The 19,761-nt window shown below is 46.9% G+C and overlaps 1 protein-coding gene across 4 annotated transcripts in view; it reads left to right on the forward strand.

Annotated features, from left to right (window-relative positions):
• The first annotated feature begins 1,269 nt into the window (after window positions 1–1,269).
• The window catches only part of ECHDC2 (enoyl-CoA hydratase domain containing 2), a 28,774-nt gene continuing 10,282 nt past the window's right edge, over window positions 1,270–19,761 (forward strand). For 3 of the 4 annotated variants that reach the window (XM_080803072.1, XM_080803073.1, XM_080803074.1), the window contains exons 1-4: window positions 1,335–1,869; window positions 16,883–16,950; window positions 17,035–17,122; window positions 19,164–19,250. In XM_080803072.1, coding sequence (XP_080659198.1) covers window positions 1,737–1,869; window positions 16,883–16,950; window positions 17,035–17,122; window positions 19,164–19,250 — 376 coding nt within the window. In that variant the 5' untranslated portion in view covers window positions 1,335–1,736. Of the gene's footprint in view, window positions 1,870–16,882; window positions 16,951–17,034; window positions 17,123–19,163; window positions 19,251–19,761 lie in introns of all 4 variants that reach the window. The other variant, XM_080803075.1, reaches the window with a different exon arrangement.

The following is a 19,761-nucleotide window of genomic DNA, read 5'->3' on the forward strand; positions in this document are numbered from 1 at the left end:
CCTTCGGCTTGGGTAATGATCCCAGGGTCATAGGATGGAGCCCCACATCCGGCTCCCTGCTCAGCAGGAAGCCTGCTTCTCCCTCTCCCTCTCCCACTTTCCCTGCTGTATTCCTTCTCTGTCTGTCAAATAAATAAACAAAATCTTTAAAAAAAAAACCCAAACAACTAATGATGTCCTATATGCTGGCTAATTGAGCATAATAAAAATAAATAAAAATAAAAGGCTAAGAATTAAAAAAAAAAAAGAAAAAGAACCAGTTATAGAAATTAATGAAGAGAAACCTTACTAAAATGCAGTCGGGGCGCCTAGGAGGCTCAGTATTAAGTGTTGCCTTTGGCTCAGATCATGATCCCAGAGTCCTGGGATGGAGCCCTGGTTCAGGCTCCCTGCTCAATGGGAGCCTTCTCCCTCTCCCACTCCCCCTGCTTGTATCCCTTTTTCACTGTCTCTCTCTTTCTCTGTGCCAAATAAATAAATAAAATCTTAAAATAAAATAAAATAAAATAAAATAAAATAAAAAAATAAAATGCAGTCAGGAGGCGAGAAGGGAGTGGGGGGGAAGCTCTAGTGCCATACCACCGGGAATCAATTACAGAAAGAACTGTCAATTATAGACCCACCAAGAGAGGACGTATATTTTATTTTTTTTTAAGATTTTATTTATTTATTTGATAGAGATCACAAGTAGGCAGAGAAGCAGGCAGAGAGAGGAGGAAGCAGGCTCCCTGCTGAGCAGAGCCGAATGTGGGGCTGGATCCCAGGATTCTGGGATCTTGACCTGAGCCGAAGGCAGAGGCTTTAACCCACTGAGCCATTCAGGCGCCCCAGAACGTATATTTTAATCTCCTTCAAGAAATCCAGTAGGTCAGCAGCTCAGCGGATGAGAAAATCTCATTACCCAGAACTCTTGCTTTTCTCCAATGGGTTTTGGTTTCAAAACAACCCCTCCCTATTTCTCCACAAAATTCCCTTTCTCTCTGTTGGACTAGCCTATGATTGTTTCCTGTGGCTTGTTTGTCCCAAATTGCAATTCTCCGCTATTCCCAAATAAACTTGTTTTTGCTGGCAAAATAACTTATTTTTAAGGTCAACACTGCCAAAAGAATTTACTGCTTCTTCCAGCCAATACCTGGAGACAACTCCCACTCCCGCCATCCAATCCTCCACCCCCAATCTGTGGGAGCCTAAGGGTGGATAAGCCTCCATTAGCTAACACAGACAGGTTTCACGTGGCCAAACAAACACCTTCCATGATTTTGTAATTTTTCACTTCCCGGACTCTATTATACAGGCCCGGTTCACCCACCTCCATATTCCCTCCTTCTCCCTTCAAAATTCTGTCACCTCCGTACAAACAGAAGTTTAAGTCCAGTTCACACCGGACAGTCCCTTTTGCTGTAGTGTATTATCTATGAGTGAGAAAACCTTTTCTCACTTTAACTAGCCTCCCCCTGTATCTTTGACAGTAGTCATTATTATGATCTCCGCTTTACTGATTAAAACACTGACCCTTAAAGAGGTTGGCATCCTTGCCCCAAATCACGCAGCGGAGCTGGGTGGGCTTCGCCTTGCCAGGGTTCCAAGTCTCCAAAAGGCAAACGGCGGGGAGAACCGATCTGGGCTGTGCGCCCCTAGGTGGAGCAGTTGAGAAAACCAGGAACACAGCTGCGAGCTCTCCCCGGCGTGGACGGCGTAGTGGAGGGGCTCTTGGCACCTTCCCAGCCTGCGCCCAGATGCTGCGCGCCCTAACGAGCGCCCTGCGCCTTCCAGGCCCCTGGAGACCCCTTCCCACCCGCGGCTGCGCCTCCCGTGGAGCTACTGGGGACCCGGAGATCCAAGTGCGCGCCCTGACCGGCCGCGACCAAGGTAAGTGCACTGTCGCGGGGAGCGCCGAGGCGTCGCGGGAGCCAGGGCCAGGGGGCCCACGACAGCTGAAGACACCAGTAAGGGGAAGGCGGGCCGCTCACTGCGTTTGACGATTTGATCCCCAGCTGCGGTTTCCCAGTCAAGGCTCCCCAAGCCTTTCCGAAGGCCGGGGAGGTGGGTGACCATCCTGCTAGCCTCCCCGACCCTAAGATGGAACTCTAAGTCACCTAGGTCCCTTCAGTCCCCCATTCGGGGGCTGGGGGCTTTGAAAGGGGGGAAGGGAACTCGCTCAAGAATAGTGCGAGGCACCCACCGCCAGCACCAGTACCACCACTTCCACCCCAGTAACTTTAATTAAAAGGCTTTAACCCTCCGGGGCCGAGTCCTGGCTAAGTTCCAGAGGGGCGAGGCAGCCAAGCCAATCCGCCAGTGGGGCGGACCGAGGAGGAACAAGAGCCGAGCAGAGAAGGGGCGGGAGTTGGGCATGTGGCCCTGCATTTTCTCCCAGCCCACGCTGGCTGACGTTTGTGCCTTTTTGAGTCAGAAAGTTCCCGCTGGTCCCTGGTGACGTGGTTTGGAGACTATCTATGGCCAGGAAAGAATTCTTGGTAGGAACTGGGTGCAAAAAGTTGTTTTGTTAAAGCACAGGGACAGGACCTCAGGGCAGAAAGAGCGCCCTGGGGTTTTGAGTGATTAAGTTCTAGAATATACCTGAGGTTTGCTGGAGTGAGGTCTGGAGCCAAGGACCAAGAAAGAATTCTTGAGACAGCTTTGGTGCAAAATGGTGGTTTATTAAGGCATGGGGACAGGACCTGTGGGCAGGAAGAGCTGCTGCCCCAGGGTTGTGAGGGGTGGCAGGTTATATACCATGGGGGTGGGGGAAGTAAGGAAAAGGGAGGTTTCAATAGAACTTTCATATGCTAAAGAGGACCAACAAGATACCAGATACCAGAGGCCTAGCCATTGCCAAGGTCGTTCTGCCCTTTTTTTAGCAAGCCATTAAGATAGTTGGGAGATTCCTAAAGAATGTCACATATGTCCCTCCCAGGAGTGGGGGTGGGAGAAGGTTGCTGGGTGTCAGCTTTTGCTTTGTCCTCAGCCAGCCTTCTGTTCCTTCATCATTCCCCCCTGAACAGTTTTGACCCTTAACTCTTTAAGGTTGAAGGTGGAAGGTCTTAGCTTCTGTAACATCTTCCCGCTGAACAGGGGCCGTAGAGTTGTCCCTACCTACTCAGTCGACACTGGTCAGTTGGGGACTGTGTAGGGGAGTTGGAAAGACTGAGGCAGCTGAATCCAGGGGAGACTGCTCAGGTGATCTTCCCAAGTGGAAAGGATCATCTGTGGAAGTTATGGCAGTGAAGGGGTCGACGCCAGGTGAGGAGACATGGAAGAAACAGCAAAACATGATTAGTGTAGCAAAAAGAAAATGAAGCTCAAATTAAGTTTTTTACTAGTTGACAAAAAACCCTTTTCCAGTCCAGCAGTTTAATCAATCATTAAAGGAGAGAGGGACTGTTTAAAGTGCTAACTTGAGTATGTCAGAACCCAAGAAATATTTTGTGATAGTCTGGAACATAACCATAGTATTTTGTTTTTGTGATAATGTAAGGGCCTACTTAGCCAGAGCGATTCCATTTCTGTTAATCAGTGTTGTTTCTGCAGTAAAACTTAAACTGACCCTGCCCGCTCACCCCCACCCCACCCCCAGAGGAACTTACTTAGAAGCAAGTCAGGGAAACCAGTAAAATATGGTCCACCAGCCCCTGATAACAGAGCCCAAATACAAGGATGGGTCAGGTCAGGTAACAGAGCCCAGAATGCAAGGACGAGTCAGGCCAGGTGGAGACAATCTCATTGGCCAGGCTCAACCACATGGCCTTTGCTGTACAAAAGCTAGTCTGTGAAGCTGGGGGTCATCGCTCTCCCTGTAAGAGATGGCGCTGACCGGTCGGTTTGATTCTCAGTGCCGGCGCGAAATAAAGCTTTGCTTGACCTTCACTTTGTATCAGTCTCGCTCCTTTGATCACGGACCCCATCAATAGCACAACTTCTACCTTGTGTAGCAGTTAAAACATTCAATGCCATTCTGTTTTGTAAAGCTGCTTTACACATTTGTATCACCATAGCATTTTAATAGAGAAATGCTACTTTGAGGGGCATTTAGGACTGACCATGTACTTTGTAAGAGCTTCCATGTGCCGAACGTCCTCCAGTTCCAAAGGGGGAACAAAAGTGGATGTTAGTTGGTCATATCAATGAGACAGAACAAGTTCACCACTGTCTTAAGTTTGGAAGGTTGGCCAGGTTGGTAATGGTTTTAATAATGCATCCATGACTCCAAGCAAAACCCAGAGAACAGTGGACATATAACCACTGGGTTCCGTTAGGAGACAAATCCTCCAATTTTGGGTTTCTATAACTACAGTCAAGGTAAAAAGGGCTATTCAGTTTTGGAGGGCCATCTTTTTAATGTGTAATAAAAGGCAGTCCATTGTTACTTTGTAGGGACCAAGGGAGTACAAACCTAGGGACAATTTTCCTTCACAAAGTTTTTCTCACCTCCGTGGCCTTTTTGCCCAAATCAGTGGCCTGGTTGTAAACCCTATATTACTTTCATTGGTTCCTAAGGTCATATCCTTTGACGTCCTTTGAAGTGAATTACAGCTATCTCCTTAGGTAGGTGTACAGCCTTAAGAAGAGTTAATAATTTTAGGCCTGTATTGGACTGTGGAGTTATGGCTTGATAATAAACTCCTTTTCTTCCAAATTGCTCCATGGACATGTAGGACTAGGAAAGCACCTTTGGAGTCAGTATTAATATTAGTTTTTAAGGCTTTGGCAATTGCAAAGTGCTAGTGAGCACTACAGCATTCCCAGCTTTTCTTATTCCTTTTATGAAAACTGTTGTCATCGGTAAACCATCTATCATTCGTACTTTTAATAGGGGCATCTTAAATATGGCCAACTAAATAAAGTAAGATCAATAACCTCTGAACAGTTTTGCTCTATAGAGAAGTACAAGGGTCAGGTTCAGGTTCGGGTAACTAGGTTTAAAATTTGACAAGTTTTGATGGGGTCCGTTATCAAAGGAGCGAGACTGATACAAAGCGAAGGTCAAGCAAAGCTTTATTTCATGCCAGTATCGAGAATCAAACCGAGTGGTCAGGGCCGTCTCTTACGGAGAGAGCGACGACCCCCAGCCTCACAGACTAGCTTTTATAGAGCAAAGGCCATGTGGTTGAACCTGGCCAATGAGATTGTAATACACAGAGAAAGTTGCATAGTCATGCTAGGTCACACATGGGTGGCCAATGGAATTACAATTTACCCTATAGAAGCTGTTTGAACTAGCCTATCACTCTGGTCAGAATTGGCGCCCTAGTTTGGCACCCAAAAGGCGGGGTTTACATTCTTTGGTGGTTAGGGAGATAGTATGTGTGCTTTACTGATTGGATGTCTCCACCTGGCCTGACCCGTCCTTGCATTCTGGGCTCTGTTATCTCCACCTGACCTGACCCGTCCTTGTATTTGGGCTCTGTTATCAGGGACTGGCTGACCATATTTTACTGGTTTCCAAGACTTGCTTTTAAGTAAGTTCCCCTGGGTGGGGGGGCAGAGTCAGTTTAAGTTTTACTGCATAAACAACAAAATGGCTGTTTAACCGAGATGGAGTCGCTCTGGCTAAGTAGGCCCCTACATTCCCCCCTTTTCTTTGGAGATTAGTCGAATCCTTGACAGCCAGTTCTATGTCCTCTTTTGTACAAATGACATTAGGGCGTTTATAATGCAAGGGCCAAAAAGTAATATTTAACAATAGGAGCAACAATGAACTCAATGAACTCATTGTTTTTTGAGTCTTAGCTTTAGTCCACGATCGGCGGGGTCCATCGGCAGCAGCATCCTTCTCTGGGGGGCATCCTTGTCTTCAGCTCGTTTGACGTGACACTCGTGAATCCAGGCCCTGATGCCTTCTACTTTTATTGCCGTGGGGGTGGTCAGGATAACAGTAAACGGTCCCTTCCAGCGAGGCTCCAAGTTTCCCACTTAGTGGCGGCATATCCATACCAAGTGTCCGGGTTGGTAAGGATGTGGCTCCACCTCTGTCTCCGTCTCAGTGTGGGCAGTTTGGACCCCTTCGTGGCCTCTTTTTAAGACAGACTGTAATGCCTGCAGTAACCTTGGCCATCTGCAGTGCCCTGGTGAGTGCAGTCTGCTCCGCTTTTTGCACCGAGGTTCCATGTGGCAGGGCTGCCGTCCAGAGTTCCTGCTCAGGAGAAACCACCGCAGCCCCCGCATACCTCTTTCCATCGACCATGTAGCTACTCCCGTCTGTGAACAGAGTCATCTCCGCATCCGGGAGGACAGTGTCTTTGAGATTAAATCTCGTCAACATCTGCTAAAATCTTATAAAGTTTTAAAGCACTTGCCTAAATATAATTAGGGATGTTAAAGACCTGATACAGGCAAAATGTGGAAAATGGTTTTTCTGGACAGGCAAAGAGGAAACAACTGTTTACATTTTCTTCCTAACAGCAGATTAATTTAAGAAAACTGTCTTTTTGAATGGAGACAATTTTAATCTTATACCAATGTACCTTTAAAACCCATTCATTTCAATCTTTGTCTGTCCTGACCACACCTAAAACTTTTTCTGAAGATCTCCCTTCACAGACCTTTTACTAACTTTCTTTTACATTTAAATTCTGTCCCAAGCCACCTTTTTTTTAAAAAAAGATTTTATTTATTTGACAGAGAGAGGACACAAGTAGGCAGAGGAAGGCAGAGAGAGAGGAGGAAGCAGGCTCCCCACCGAGCAGAGAGCCTGATGCGGGGCTCGATCCCAGGACCTTGAGACCATGACCTGAGCCGAAGGCAGATGCTTAACCCACTGAGCCACCCAGGCGCCCCATGTCCCAAGCCACTTCTTTTCAAACCATCTCATTTAGAACAAAATTACCTTTTATCTTTAACAAAATGCATTCCCATTCCATATTTTTCTTAAGTATCTACTTTTCCACATACAGAGTTGTTTCCCGTATTTCCGTTAGTCTTAGTTACAGTTAGAATTTTGTACTCTTAGAAACATCTTAGTCTCTAGTCAGTTAAGTATTAACCACTTGTTAACTGTTACAACAGAATTCTTCAGATGGCAAATTTATAAACCAGTTAAGCACAAAACATGTTTACCAACAGATTTAAATATTCTTAGTTTCTTTGCAGTAAGTTAAAAGCATTTACTTGACTTAGCATTTTATCCTATTTGAAAGACCTAGATGTCCAACGAATTTAATTCCATTTGTCATCCAAGCAACACTTTAACTTTCAGGTTACCAAAGACTTTGAAAGCTACATTAAAAATTACCCATGAAAACTCTGAGACAATGAATCATCAGTTAGTCATCTTTTTGCTAACAACCCAGCAGAGGTAACCCGACGTTATTTGACCTTTAGTAAACCTTGACAGAATAAAAGTTTCACATTTACTGCTGTAACTTCAAAGACAGGTCTATCTTAATTAAACCAACAAACGTAACTTAATTTAAATACTGATTTGTGTTCCACCTGGGCCCACCCCATTTTCAGTATTTACCTGAGACACAGGTGGGGAAATCTGAAGTGGGGGGTGTTAGGTCCAGGGGGTGCTCTTCTTGCTCCTTAATAGTGAAGAGAGAAGGAGCCTTGGTGCATGGTCTGGAGGCCAGTCTTGCAGGCCGCACCCACGATGGTGCGGAAATGGGAGAAGGGGGAGACAGAAGAAACAAAGTGCTGCCAAGAGGCAGAGAAAGGATTCCTGGTTTTAGAGCTCTTCAGCCCCAACAGAGAAGCAGACGCTGTGTTTTCCCACCAACAAGGGGGGAGAGGTTAAGCAATCCACGTCGGGCCAGAGAAGAGAGGGAATTTCCCTGAAACAAAGGGAGTTTTGGCAGCTGCTTGGGAATATTCCTTAAAGTCTCCACCTTGAGTTAGACTAACCCCAGTTGGCTCCAGTTAAAGCCATTAACACGGGAAATGAGTGAGGGAGAAGCCCCCACATCTGTTAGGAGGAACAGAGATAAAGTCAGAGCCCCCTTTGCTCGGGATGGCCTGTGTATCCTCCAACAACCTGGATTTACCAGGAGAAGGCTCATTTACGTAACTATCATCCAGCATGTCAGGAGGGAGTTTACTAGCTGACTCATTTGGGCAAACACATTCTGCAAAAGGCCTTTAGGTTGGGGTCCTGGTGTAGATCAATGAAGGCCTAGCTATGAGCAATGAAGGTACCCTAGGTCCATTTGCCCTGTTCCCTGCAGAGGAGATCTAACTGATAGATCCCACTGAGGCCATGCAGTGTTACAGGAGCTCAGTCCTTTCCTAAGTTTTGCAATCCAAATTATTTCCAGTGGGTTAAAAGGCACCCCAAGGTAGATTCCTTGGGAACTGAAGAAGCCTACTGAGGCCATGCTCCCAGTAAAGTAACAAAGGTCCATTACCAAATCCCTCTTGACTCCTGGGTGGCATCCCACATAGGATATGTCAGAGGTTCCTTGTGTCAAAAGCTACCAGAGGCGTCCCTCAAGAAGACATCACTATTGATCATGATCCTGCCTTCCCCAGGAAGGCATTCCTGCATGTAAAAGGCCCTGGAGGGGTGCCGGCGCCCCTACCCTTACCCCCCCCCCCCCGCATCCTAGGCTGCCAATGGGTGCCTGGTGAATGGACCAAAATACTGTGCCATGCCATGCCATCGTCTGTCCTGAAGATTGCATACTGTTTTACCATTTTAACCCATGGAAATACTAGAAAAGTGGGGCGCCTGGGTGGCTCAGTGGGTTAAAGCCTCTGCCTTTGGCTCAGGTCATGATCTCACGATCTGCGTCGGGCTCTCTGCTCAGTGGGGAGCCTGCTACCTGCTCTCTCTCTGCCTACTTGTGATCTCTGTCTGTCAAATAAATAAAAATAAAAAATCTTTAAAAAAAAAAAGTACTACTAGAAAAGTCTGTCAAGGGGGAATTACCCAATTTCGTAGCTTTAATTAGTTTATAGAAGACACTGAAAAGAAACAGTAAAGACTGAAATCCATCATGGTCTATGTGACATTCCAACACATGTGGTCCTTACAGCCAACTTCTCTAGGAAACGGTCCCTGGTTGTGTTTTAATTCAATTGGATACTGGTTTTAGCCAGCTCCCAGTGGAGGTCCTGTGGCCAGAAATGGCTAGGCCAGGGATGTGGAGGGGATCACATTAGATCAATCAGGAGGAAACCTCACACGGGATTCTTTTTTTTTTTTTTTAAGATTTTATTTATTTATTTGAGAGAGAATGAGTGAGAGAGAACATGAGAGAGGGAGAAGCAGACTCCCCAAGGAGCTGGGAGCCCGATGTGGGACTCGATCCTGGAAGTCCAGGATCATGACCTGAGCCGAAGGCAGTCGCTCAACCAACTGAGCCACCCAGGCACCCCTCACATGGGATTCTTAAGATTGGCAGTCGTCCTGGTGACTTAGGTGGCTGTCCCGTGCCCAAGACAAGACAATTTTGTATAAGAACAGAACAGAGAGAGGGCATCAAGTTTCTGAGTCTTTTTTTTTTTTAAAGGTTTTATTTATTTATTTGACAGAGTTCACAAGTAGGCAGAGAGGCAGGCAGAGAGAGAGGAAGGGAAGCAGGCTCCCTGCTGAGGAGAGAACCCCATGCGGGGCTCGATCCCAGGATCCTGGGATCATGACCTGGGCCGAAGGCAGAGGCTTTAAACCACTGAGCCACCCAGGCGCCCCAAGTTTCTGAGTCTTACTACCATTCTGGCCAGGGTACTGACTTCCAGCCAAATGCAGACATTCTCCTCCCTGTAAAATAGCCACAGGTTAGAGGATTCCAGCCTGAGCAATCGACATGCAAGTGTTCTAGTGAGGCCACACTCCTTGAAAAGCCCCTGAAATGAGACTAAAGGAAGAGGAGAGAAAATACTCACTAATTTTGCACTGAAGCTCAGTCCAGATGTAAAGACTCACACCCCCACGTTTGGGCACCAAATGATGAAATTCTAGAATATAGGTGAGGTTTGGTGGAGTGAGGTCCGGAGCCAGTGACCAAGAAAGAATTCTTGAGACAGCTTTGGTGCAAAATGGTGGTTTATTAAGGCATGGGGACAGCACCTGTGGGCAGGAAGAGCTGCTGCCCCAGGGTTGTGAGGGGTGGGCAGTTATATACGATGGGAGTGGGGCAAGTAAGGAAAAGGGAGGTTTCAATAGAACTTTCATATGCTAAAGAGGACCAACAAGATACCAGATACCAGAGGCCTAGCCATTGCCAAGGTCGTTCTGCCCTTTTTAGCAAGCTATTAAGATAGCTGGGAGATTCCTAAAGAATGTCACATATGTCCCTCCCAGGAGTGGGGGTGGGAGAAGGTTGCTGGGTGTCAGCTTTTGCTTTGTCCTCAGCCAGCCTCTGTTCCCTCATCGTGAGGAGGGACTGATTATGTAAGATTTTCTATCCTCTGGTCAGGTGGGTAATGTTAGGACTCCAGGAAGTTGAGTTTATAGGTTTCTGGAGTTTGCTCTTTTCTTATGAATCATTAAGGCAGTTGCAAATGGATCAAGACTGGAGTCCTGCAGGATGGTGATCTCCATCAGTTAACCATTTGTTTTTCCCCTTTCCTTTGTTCTGGGGCAGCCAGGTGTGCCTGAGGCATGTCGCACTTTTTCTACCTGGGGGGGTGGGGCAGGGGCGGGTGTCACGGAGCAGCTTGTGCTTTGCCCTCAGCCTGCCTTCTCCCTCATCAACTGGCAGAGAACATTTTCAATTGCACCTGTTGTGTTGTTTTTGCAGGGGTGAGAGGAGACCAAAGTGCGTTCAGTGGGGTTACTCACGGGCCTCAGTTACCATCAGGGCAAAGCCAATTTTTTGGCTTTACTTTCTCCCCAATCCCAAGCCCTCTCCCTAAATTTGTTGTAACTTGGTTTGTGTTTTAATTTACATAGTTCTAATGTACAAAGATGGTGTTGTACTGTATACATCTTGTGTTTATTCCTTCCTTTTTTTCCCTGCCTGATTCGAAGGTTTTTATTTTGTTTTGTTTTGTTTTGTTTGTTTAACAATGGAGAGAAGTTTATTAAGTGAAGATACAGAAGAACCTCTCAAGAATGAGAGGGGTCCCCACCAGGGTTGTCAACCAGGGCCATTAGGGTTGGTCTTTTATAGAAAGCTAACCAGGGAACTTAAGTCCTCTTAACTTAACCAGTCCTCTTGGCTTACTCCTTTTTTAGGGGCTGGTCATTCTTTGTTGGTCACAGGTTGTTACCATAAAGACACCCACCCCCATGCCTAGGGCAGGGTGGTCCGTTTTGTCCCCTTATTTCTGGTTTCCCCACACCTCCACCTTTTGGGGATTTCTGAGAGCAGGATCACTTAGCTCCCTATCTCTCCCTACATAGCTCTCCTGTCCCTTCCTCATTCCTCCGCCTGGAACAGTAACCCTAAGTGCCCTTACGGATTGGGACGATGACCGCTCTGGCTGCTTCCTGCTGAAATGGGGGCAGTGGTCTGTATGGCAGTTAGAATCTATCCAAGGGTCCATCCAGGGGCTTATGGTATGGCTCCAGGGGGTCATGATGAGCAGCAAACTGTGCAGGGAACCCTCCTACACTGTTGGTGGGAATGCAAGCTGATTCTAAGTTGTTGTTGTTGTTGTTTTTAAGATTCTATTTATTTATTTGACAAAGAGAGCACCAGAGAGCACAAGCAGCCAGAGGAGCAGAGGGAGAGGGAGAAGCAGGCTCCCTGCTGAGCAGAGAGCCCGATGTGGGGCTCCATCCCAGGACCCTGAGATCATGACCTGAGCTGAAGGCAGAGGCTTTTTTAACCCACTGAGCCACCCAGGCTCCCCAGATCACTTCCTCTTTGATAATCAGTGACCTAAAACAAGGACTTGTGCCTCAACTTTACAAAACAATCACTTGTCAAATTAAGGTTCACTTGCAAATGACAGAATGTTTTATCCCCAAAACACTCGCCAAGGATCGGCAGATTAAACCTCTGCCCTTACTAGAGGGCACCTAGAAGGCAGGAGAAAGTCCCTGAGAAGGGAACCACTGAGAAAAGGTGGAGGAGGCAGGAGGAGGGGGAGGCTCACAGAGGAGAATCCATTCCCCTCCAGCCCAAAGTGATTATTTAGAGTCATTTGATGTTTGCGTTAGAAGGCAGGGCTTCTGCTCCCATGGAAGCTGATGGCACCACAGCATTCTTTACCTCTTTACCTGTTGCCCTTGAAAATGGGATTAGTTGGGGTGCCTGGGTGGCTCAGTCCTCAAGCATCTGCCTTCGGCTCAGGTCGTGGTCCCAGTGTCCTGAGGTCCAGTCCCACATCGGGCTCCCTGCTCAGTGGGAAGCCTGCTTCTCCCTTTCCCACTCCCCCTGCTTGTGTTCCCTCTCTGACTGTGTCTCTCTCTGTCAAATAAATAAGTAAAATCTTTTAAAAAAAAGAAAAGAAAATGGGATTAGCTTTTTAACCACTCTTGGCTCTTCTTCTTTTTTTTTTTCCCTTGGCTCTTCTTATGGCTTGACTCAACTCCTTAGCTGGGTGCGCAGGGTTCAGCACCACAACCTCACCTTCCCATCTTCTCTCTTCTAGTCGGGGGTTCATCTTACATCGTCCCACCTCTGTTTTGTCCCCTTGAATTCTCTTTCCTCTCTGCCGATACAAGTCCTTCTGCAAATACTCCTCCCCCTCCCATTATCCCTTTACTTTCCATGTATCTGGACTGGGCTCTCTCATAGGCTGTTAGCTCTTTGGAAGTAAGGATTGCCAGCTGGATCCGCCTGTTAACAAAAGGCACATTCACTTCTTCTCTGGGCCTCAGTTTCCCCTTCTGTATAGTAGGGGGTTGTAAAACCACTTGGTCCCTAATACCTTGTGGTGTTTTCTTTTTCCTTTTTTAAATGATTTTATTTGGGTAGCCTGGATGGCTCAGTGGGTTAAGCCTCTGCCTTTGGCCCAGGTCATGATCCCAGGGTCCTGGGATTGAGCCCCACATCAGGCTCTCTGCTCAGCGGGGAGCCTGCTTTCCCCACCCCCCCTGCCTGACTCTGCCTGCTTGTGATCTCTGTCTGTCAAATAAATAAATAAAATATTTATTTAAAAAAGTTCTTTAAAAAATGATTTTATTTATTTGCGAGAGAGAGAGCGCACATGCTCGCACACAAGCAGGGGGTAGGGGCAGAGGGAGAGGGAGAAGCAGACTCCCCACTGAGCAGGAAGCCCATCATGGGGCTCCATCCCAGGACCCTGAGACCTGAGCAGAAGTCAGATGCTTAGCTGATTGAACCACCTGGCACCCTTTACAGTGCTTTCTATTGACTCTTCCGGGGAGCAAGAATTTTCTGTCCTCTTCAAGGTCTTTCTAGCTGGACTAAGAATCAGATTGACATGAAATGGATTAACAGGAGAAAATCAAATTTAATTCTGTGTGTACAGGGAATTCATACATGGAAATTCCAAAAACAGGCAAAATGAGATACATAAGTCACTCTGAACTAAGGAGAAGAGGGTAGGGGTCTGGGACTTCAGAGGGAAGGAATACAATTCACAAAAAAGATGAAAAGGAGTAAGTGTTTGCTAAACAAATGTTTGCTGGGCCACCCAGAAACAATGGGACATAGAGGACTTTGATCAAACAGGCCATAAGGTGCCTGGGTGGCACAGTAGGTTAAGGGGTTAAACTTCTGAGTCTTGGTTTCAGCTCAGGCTCAGCACTCAGCAAGGAGTATGCTTAAGACTTTCTCTTTCTCCCTTTGCCCCTTACCCTCTACTTGCTCTCTTGAGTTGTCCTCTCTCTCAAATAAATAAACCTTTTTTTGAAAAGATTTTATTTATTTATTTGAGAGAGCAAGAGAGTGAGCATAAGTTGGGGGAAGGAGCAGAGAAAGAGGGAGAAGCAGACTCCCCACTGAGCAGGGAGCCAGACTTTGGGCTCCATCCCAGGACCCCGGGACTATGACTTGAGCCAAAGGCAGTCGGTTTAACCAACTGAGCCACCCAGGTGCCCCTCAAGTAAATAAATCTTAAACAACAATAACAACAATAACAAACCAGGTCTTGCTAGGTTCCTCCCAGTCTACCATACGTAGTTCATAGTAAAATGTAGTTATGTATGGTGATAACTCTCTTCCTGGATCAGATCCTGTATCTAAATTCTTTTTGGGCAGTTGTTGGGGAGGGGGAGGTAAAGAGCTTTTCCTGAATTTGCTGAGTTTGACTGTTTTTTAACTCAAATAATCTTCATGCCAAAGTGACCCAAAGCAGCCTGCCCTTGGTCCCTACCACTCCCACCTATATTACCTGACCTGAGATGGAGGCCATCCAAATAGAAGTGAGCTAAGGTCAGCTGCTAAGGAAATTATTAACCAGTGGCATGTGGGTTTGGTAAGATCAGAGACGGTGTGATACAAACCTACTGCACTGCAGAGGTCCCACAAGGGCAATGTTCTTGGAATCAGAGCTCAACGAAAAGCTTCAGGACCATGGCTGAGTTCTCTCTTATTTCTCCAGGATTTGACATGTAGGAGTACAAACTGAAGGAAAGCCAAAGACACCCTGTCTGGCTCCTCATAGCACCCACCTTGAAGTTCTTTCCTTCTCTTGAATCCTGGAATTTTCGCTAGCATCTATGCCTTTTTCCTGTTCACTGTACCCATAAACTCTGGCTAAGCACTTAAGGGCATCATCTTTTTTTTTTCCTTTTTTTTTAGATTTTATTTTTAAATACTCTGTACACCCAGCATAGGGTTTGAACTTACAACCCCAAGATTAAGTAAGAGTCACATGCTCTAGCAACTGAGCTAGCCAGGTGGCTCAAGCATTATCTCCTTAAATCCTCATAACAACCTTTTTATAATTTCTTTTTTTTTTTTTAAAGATTTTATTTATTTATTCGACAGAGACAGAGATCACAAGTAGGCAGAGAGGCAGACAGAGAGAGAGGAGGAAGCAGGCTCCCTGCTGAGCAGAGAGCCCGATGCGGGGCTCGCTCCCAGGACACTGGGATCATGACCTGAGCCGAAGGCAGAGGCTTTAACCCACTGAGCCACCCAGGCGCCCCAACCTTTTTATAATTTCTATTTATGGATCCGGAAATTGAAGGCCAGAAGAGTAAACCAACTTGCCCAAGGTCAATGGCTAAGCTGTGACTTGAGCCAAGCACCGTATTTGTCTTCTGAAGAAGGAGATAAAGATGGAGAGAAGGGATAGAGATGAAATATGGGAGACATTCAGCCAGTAAGAAAGGAGACAGAACAGGAAAGTGAAGAAGAGTGAGGAAAGTTTCTATCAATCTCAAAATGTCATGGCTGTGTTAGTTTTCTATTGCGTAATAAATTACCTCAAGCTTTACTGCTTAAAATAACACACATTTATTGTCTCACAGCTTCTGGAGGTCAGAAGTCCAAGCACAATTGGGCAGGGTTCTCTGCTTCAGGGTTTTACTGAGCTGCAATCCCAGGAGTTGGCCAGGGCTGTGGTCTCATGTAGGCTTGACTGAGGAGAGATCTACTTCCAAGCTGCTTCTGTTGATAAAATTCACCTCCTATGGTTGAAGGACTGAAGCCCTGTTTTCTTCCTCTTGGCTTGGGGGCCATTCTCAGCTCCTAGGGGCTGCCTCTAGTTGCTTGCCACATGACCCTCTCTATAGGCCCGCTAGTTTGGCTAGTGTGCCCTAGCAAGACAGAGTCTTATGTCTGCATTGTAGCTTAATGATGGAACTAACACCTCATCACTGGTGCCATATAATTGGACCCCAGTCTTGGAAGTGACATTTTATGAACTTAGCTGCATTCTGATTGTTAGAAGCAATTCACAGGCCCTGCTCACACTCCAGGGAAGGAGATTTTTGAGGCTATGAAGATTGGGCCCAGTCTAGGCTCTGTCTGCCACAAAGACCTTGGACCGCTACACTCCAGTGTGGTTTTTCTTTATCTACTAGAGTTTCTCTTCCTTAAAGTTGCAGCATTTTCTCTCCTGGAGCACTAGAGCTGGAGAAGACCTTGGGCGCATCTGAGTTCTGTGGGACTGCCAGAGGCCTGCTGGGCTCAAAGAACTTTTCAAAGGTTTCCAAGGAGGCTAAGGAGGCCACCTAATCTGAAATGTTATGATTTTCTGTCCTGAACCACAGTTCTCTAATTCCTGGCTGGAAACTCTGTCCCTTGAGAGCCCTGAAACTTTCATTGTTCCTTCCCCGTGTTACAGATCAACTTGCATTGAGAAGCCATCTTAATAAATAGGGCTTGCTCCACAGACAAGGCTAAGAACCCTGGAATGAAATAATGAGAGGACTTTGAAGGCTAAAGGATTGGTAAACACGAGAGGGAAAACAGCCAAGAAGGGATAAGAGTATTTGAGCCCTTGCCCAGAGCCGGTCTCTCTTCTCTACAACTGGCCCAGATTGTGGGGGTGAGTTGAGGCTAGAGTAGGAAGCAACGGCCAGATTGGGAAAAGGGGGACATCTTTTGGGTGGTATTAAGGAATTTGACTTAATTTTGGTGAGAAGGGAAAGGGAGGGACGTGGTTGGATTTGGGTTAGAAAGAGGATTTGGACCCAAATGAGGGAATGAATGTGGAGTCGGGAGGAGGAGCAAGACTGAAGACAAGAGGACCAGTTGGGCAACTCATGTAGTAGAGGAGAGAGCCCATATCAGGTTACTGGCTGCAGGGGCGGGTATCAGCTGAAAGGTCTGAGATATGTTTAAGAGGTTGAATTGTTCAAGGAGACTGAGTAAATTGCATAGGTGAGGAAGAGGGAGCAGCAGGACAGCCTTTTGGGTTGACAGATCATTTGCTAACGAAGGGTACAGGAGAAAGACTGAGCCATGGGTTTACAAGCTCTTCCACTTCTGTGGAAGCGTGGGTGTGTGTGACTTGCCCCAAGTCCCAGTGCTCATGAAAAGTAGAGGTTGCCCAGAACCCGGGCTGCCGCCTCCAGACCCCAGCCGAGGAGTGAGCAGGCCTACTGGCTCACCCAAGGCTGCCCTGTTACTTGCAGGAATCACTGAGATTCTGATGAACAGACCAAGTGCCCGCAATGCTCTGGGGAACATCTTGGTCAGCCAGGTGAGAAAGGGCAGACACCAGGGTGGGGCAGGGGTGTTGGGCTGGGGCTGGGCTGGGGGGTATCTGACAAGGTCTCCTCTGCAGCTGCTGGAAGCCCTGGCCCAGCTGCGGGAGGACCAGCAAGTGCGTGTTCTGCTCTTCAGAAGTGGAGTGAAGGGTGTGTTCTGTGCAGGTGGGTTTCCTCCCCTGCCCGTAACCCCTCCCCCTGGGCTCATCAGGATACCCCCAGCCTATAGGGGGTCGAGGGCTTAGGTCAGCTCTAGCATAGTACTTATTATTCCCATTTTTCAGGTGTGAACTCAAAAACTCAAGAGGTAAAATTCCTTGCCTAGTGTTACACAGCTAGTAAGAGGTAAAACAGAGTTTTAACTTGGCCCCTCTGATCCCCAAATCCTTGTTCTTTCTGCTACACCATGCTCTGTTCTGACCCTTCACTGAGGAAATGAAGAAACCGAGTCCAGTGACATTCACAAGGTCTGTGGCCAAGATAGGACTCTGTGCCCCTTTGCCCATCCACAAGATCTCAGTCCCTGTCACCATAGCTCTCCACTGCCCCTTGACGGTTTGGTTCTCACGAGAGGACAAGCACCATGAACTTCTGTCTCAAAGACTAGAAACATCCCATCCCACAAGAAGCAAGTGAGAGATATGCTGGGCTGAGCTAAGAACCCACTCTGGGGTGACTGGGGAAGGGACAACAGTGGTCAGTGGGGAGGTGGGAAGAGGCTGTGGGGCACTGTAGGAGATCTCGGTCTGTTCCTGACTTTGCTCTGGAATCCTGAGATCATCTCTACCCCTCCCTGCACCTCAGTTTCTCCATCTGTCATGGGGGGTTGGAACTAATCAAAGACTTGCAAGGGCTCTCAGCTCTGACTTCTTAGTCTCAGGCTTGAAGAGAATATATTCACCCCCTATTCCTACCTCCATGCCCCTGCCATCTGGCCTCTGACCAAGGTCCTTGCCCACCTCCATGCCACTGTATCCTGCCCTCGCTTCTCAGTTCTCATCTTACCTGACTGCTCAGTCTCCTTGGACCACACTGTCCTCTCATGTTAAAAAGTAATCAATGTCAACTATTTCTCAATAAAACTGGAAAGAAATAATATATTTTAAATACTATATTATACATTTAAAATTGTGGTAAATATACACATTACAGAGTTTACATTTTAACCATTTTTAAGTATAAAATTAAGTAACACTGAGTATAGTGCCGTGCAACTATCGCCACTGTCCAGTTCAAGAAATTTTTCATCATCCCAAATTCTGTACCCATTAAGCAGTTCCTCCCCATTCCTCCTTCCCCTACCAGGCCCTGATAATCTCTGTTGTACTCTCTCCCTCTATCAATTTGCCTATCCTAGTTACCTCATACAAGCAGAATCATTCATTTGGTCCTTGTGTCTGGGTTCTTTAACTTAGCATGATGTCCTCAAGGTTCATCCATGGTGTAGCATGGCAGAATTTCATTCCTGTTTATGGCTGAATCATATTCCATTGTATATATACTACATTCTGGTGTTTTTGGTGTTTGGCTTTTTTAAAGATTTTTATTTATTTATTTGTCAGAGAGAGGGAGAGCACAAGCAGGGCAGAGCGGAAGGCAGAGGGAGAAGGAGAAGCAGACTCCCTGCTGAGCCAGGAGCCTGAGGTGGGACTTGATCCTGGGATCCTGACTTGAGCTGAAGGCAGACACTTAAATGACTGAGCCACGCAGGTGCCCCTTGTTTATCTATCTTGATGAGCACTGGGTTGTTTATACCTTTTGACTATTGTGAATAATGCTGCTATGGGTACCGGGAGGCAAGTCTCTGAGTCTTTGCCTTTTTTTTTTTTTTTAAGACTTTATTTTTTTATTTTTTTTTAAAGATTTTATTTATTTATTTGACAGGCAGAGATCACAAGTAGGCAGAGAGTCAGGCAGAGAGAGAGCCACCCAGGCGCCCCCTCTTTTCACTCTCTTGATAGCGTCCTTTGAGGCACAAAAATTTTTCATTCTGATGTCCAAGGTTCTTGTTGTTGTTGTTGCACCTGTCCTTTTTAGACATACAACCCCCACCTCCCCCACCTTTGCCTCCCTGGCTTCCTTGACCGTGCTTTCCTGATGTTTCGCCTTCTTCTCTGGCTGCTTGTCCTCAAGTCTCCTTTGCTGGATCCTTCAACAGCCTGGGATTCAGTAACAAAGGCTGTCCCCAACCCCTCACCATCCGCAGGTGCAGACCTGAAGGAGCGGGAGCAGATGAGTGAGGCAGAAGTGGGGATCTTTGTCCAGCGGCTCCGAGGCCTGATGAATGAGATTGGTGAGGGTCTTGGAGTGGGTTGGAGGAGGCCGTTCAGGGACCCTGCTGATTCCAGCCCTACCCCTCCTGCCATCCTCTCCTGTAAAGAAAGGACAGTTTCTTTTGTAAGCTCTGTGGAAAGACAAAAGACTCTCCCAGGTGGGACAAGCACAAGGAATTCTACAAGGAGGAGGGTAAAAAGGAAGTTCAGAGGGCATTTCTCCCAGAGGGAGCTCTGGCTCTCAGCTTTTGTGTCCTGCTGGTTCTGATCCCTGACCCCTACCTTCGGGGTTCAAGTCCAGATATTCCATAGGAGTCAAATTTCACCAACCATGCTTTCAGGCTTTGACAATTACTGTTCCTTTTGCCCAGAATTTCTCTCCTGGGCCACCTGAACTTTTTACTTACCCTTTAAGACCACCGGGCAGCCTTCCCTGACCCATTCTCTAAGCTTTGTCAGCGCACTGATCACCCTGGGTCATCATTGCCTGTTCATAGATCTGCCTTCCCTGTGTCTATTCAAGTCTATGTT

The sequence above is a fragment of the Martes martes genome, assembly GCF_963455335.1.
Source record: "Martes martes genome assembly, chromosome: 4".
NCBI classification, from domain to species: Eukaryota; Metazoa; Chordata; class Mammalia; order Carnivora; family Mustelidae; genus Martes; species Martes martes.